Source organism: Trachymyrmex septentrionalis, unplaced genomic scaffold, assembly GCF_001594115.1.
Source record: "Trachymyrmex septentrionalis isolate Tsep2-gDNA-1 unplaced genomic scaffold, Tsep1.0 scaffold20, whole genome shotgun sequence".
NCBI classification, from domain to species: Eukaryota; Metazoa; Arthropoda; class Insecta; order Hymenoptera; family Formicidae; genus Trachymyrmex; species Trachymyrmex septentrionalis.
Genome location: NW_017305180.1, coordinates 4,808,652 through 4,810,936, shown reverse-complemented (window position 1 = coordinate 4,810,936; position 2,285 = coordinate 4,808,652). Strand labels below are relative to the sequence as shown.

The 2,285-nt window shown below is 24.9% G+C and overlaps 1 protein-coding gene across 3 annotated transcripts in view; it reads right to left on the bottom strand.

The window, feature by feature from the left end:
• Positions 1-2,285, bottom strand: part of LOC108747607 (phospholipid phosphatase 1-like) — a 31,406-nt gene that overhangs the window by 2,535 nt on the left and 26,586 nt on the right. For all 3 annotated transcript variants that reach the window (XM_018485178.1, XM_018485181.1, XM_018485180.1), the window contains one exon: positions 890-1,044. In XM_018485178.1, coding sequence (XP_018340680.1) covers positions 890-1,044 — 155 coding nt within the window. The remainder of the gene's footprint in view (positions 1-889; positions 1,045-2,285) is intronic.

Here is a 2,285-nt window from a genome sequence, read left to right as displayed (position 1 = left end):
AAAAAAAAAAAAAAAAAAAAAAAAAAAAAAAAAAAAAAAAAGAATTACATGTACAGCCAGTCGTTACCGGAAAGTTGCGACACTTTTTCTTCGATGGGTTTTGAAATGTAGTCTACTCATCGAGCGATTGACTCTTATTTGTGGATCCACGATAAGAACTAATCGCTCGGTAAGCAAACTGTATTCCGAAAGTCATCAAAAAAGAAGTGTTGTAACCTTTTAGTTGCTGACTATATATAGAATGGTCCTTAAGTATTCTAAAAAATTTTAAGGGATAATTCCACATTTTAACTCAAGACAAAAACTTTATATTGATTATATATTCAAAACGATTTAGTTTCAAAGATATAAAGTATCAAAATTAAAAAAAAAATCCGTTTTTTTTTTCAAAAAATTTAAAAACTTACTTTTTTTCCAAAATTATTTTGATGAAACTTTGTGTATGTTTAACGCTTCATCAAAATAGCTCGAACGATTTTCGAAATTTTTGAAAAAATGAAATTTTTCCTTCAATTTTCATTTTGTATCTTTGAAACTAATTGTAAGTCATTTCGGTCATATGAAGTTTTGTCTGGAATTGTATATTATTGTCATAATATGAGAAAATATCCTTTAAAATCTTTTAGAATACATAATAAGGAATATCATTCTGTATACACAGTCGTTGATCTTGTATTGATGTATACATCATGAGATTGATGTATATTTCCGACTTATATAATAAAAAAAAATATAAATCATAAGTTTAACATCTGATTTAAGTTAGTACATATTGCATAAAATACATTCAACTCAAAATATCTTTCGTATAATATGAAGCTTTAGTAATTATTTTTTTCATAAATTTAATATAAGATTAGAAGAAGAATATGTGAAATAGGATATTTACCACCAGTAAAGGCATGGCGATACTGAAGCTTATGATTACGCCTGCAGAGATTGTGTCGCCCGTGAATTTGAACGAGATCTTCGGGTCATTGCAAAAGAAACCGATTTGCTGGTACGGTTGCACGAGTAATTCCAAGAGCGCCAAGAGTATGATCACTAAAATGCAATAAATAATCGCAAATTAAAATAGATAGATAATAATTCATTGATCTTCTCATGAAGATCAAAAAACAATTTTTGCAATATTTCCAAAAATATTTACAGGAAGGAACGATTTTGCTGAAATATCTAAAAATTTAACTAACTATAGATCTGAAAATAATTTTCCATCAAAATAATTATATGGAAAATTCAAGCAATGTTATAAAAAATTTGTATATTCTAACAATCAATTTGAATGTCCTATTAATAATGTATCTAATTATTTTGATAGTCCAATAAAATTATTTTTTTATCTGTATCTAGTTAAATTTTTAGATACTTCAGCAAAACTGCTCTTTCTATATAAAAAATTAATTTGCAACTAATCTATTTACAATAAATCTAATTACGAGTAAGAATATTTATAATTTATACACATGTTATGCGAATATCAAATGTGATTATATATTCTAATAATAATATATTCTAATAAATTATAATAAATCTCATAAATATATCCAAAGTCTACATATTTACAAAAATTTCGTATGATTAAATATGCATTATCAAAAAATTATAATTTCCTTAGGCGATTTTAAGCGCAAATTGATGAAGATAATTGTGAAGAAAAATTATGAAGAAAACAAATTATATTAACAATTGCGAAAAAAAGAAATCTGAAATTTATCGCGACCTTTTTACACTTCTAAAGTTTAAAAGTTACATCATTTGTAATGAAACATTTCAATGCATATTTATATTTTCATAATAACTATTACTTGTCTTATTTGTATAATGACTATGTTTTGATAATCTTTTTGATAAAGCAATAGATATGGTTCTTCATAAATCAATCTATTTTGTAAGAATAATCACGGAATGAGTCGCCTAACTAATTCTAATAAAGTAAATAAAATTCCTGGAGCGACAAAATAATTGCGTAAACAAAATTTATGTCGTACCGACGTGATCAAAATGAAACGCTTAATTGAGATAGAATATTTATCTAATTTTAATATATGCCAGATGTAAAATAAAATATTCCGAATATTTGATCACTTCATTACTAGATTGGTGCATTTAAAAGCTACTACATAAAATTAGCAAAGTTAGGCATAAAAATGTACATAAATATTTTAAATGCCCATTAAATACTTAATAATATCATCACGCCATTTAACAAAATATACTTGTATTGTTTCGTTATCAAAGTCAATTATATTTGCATTCAGATACATTAATTTATATAAAGCAGT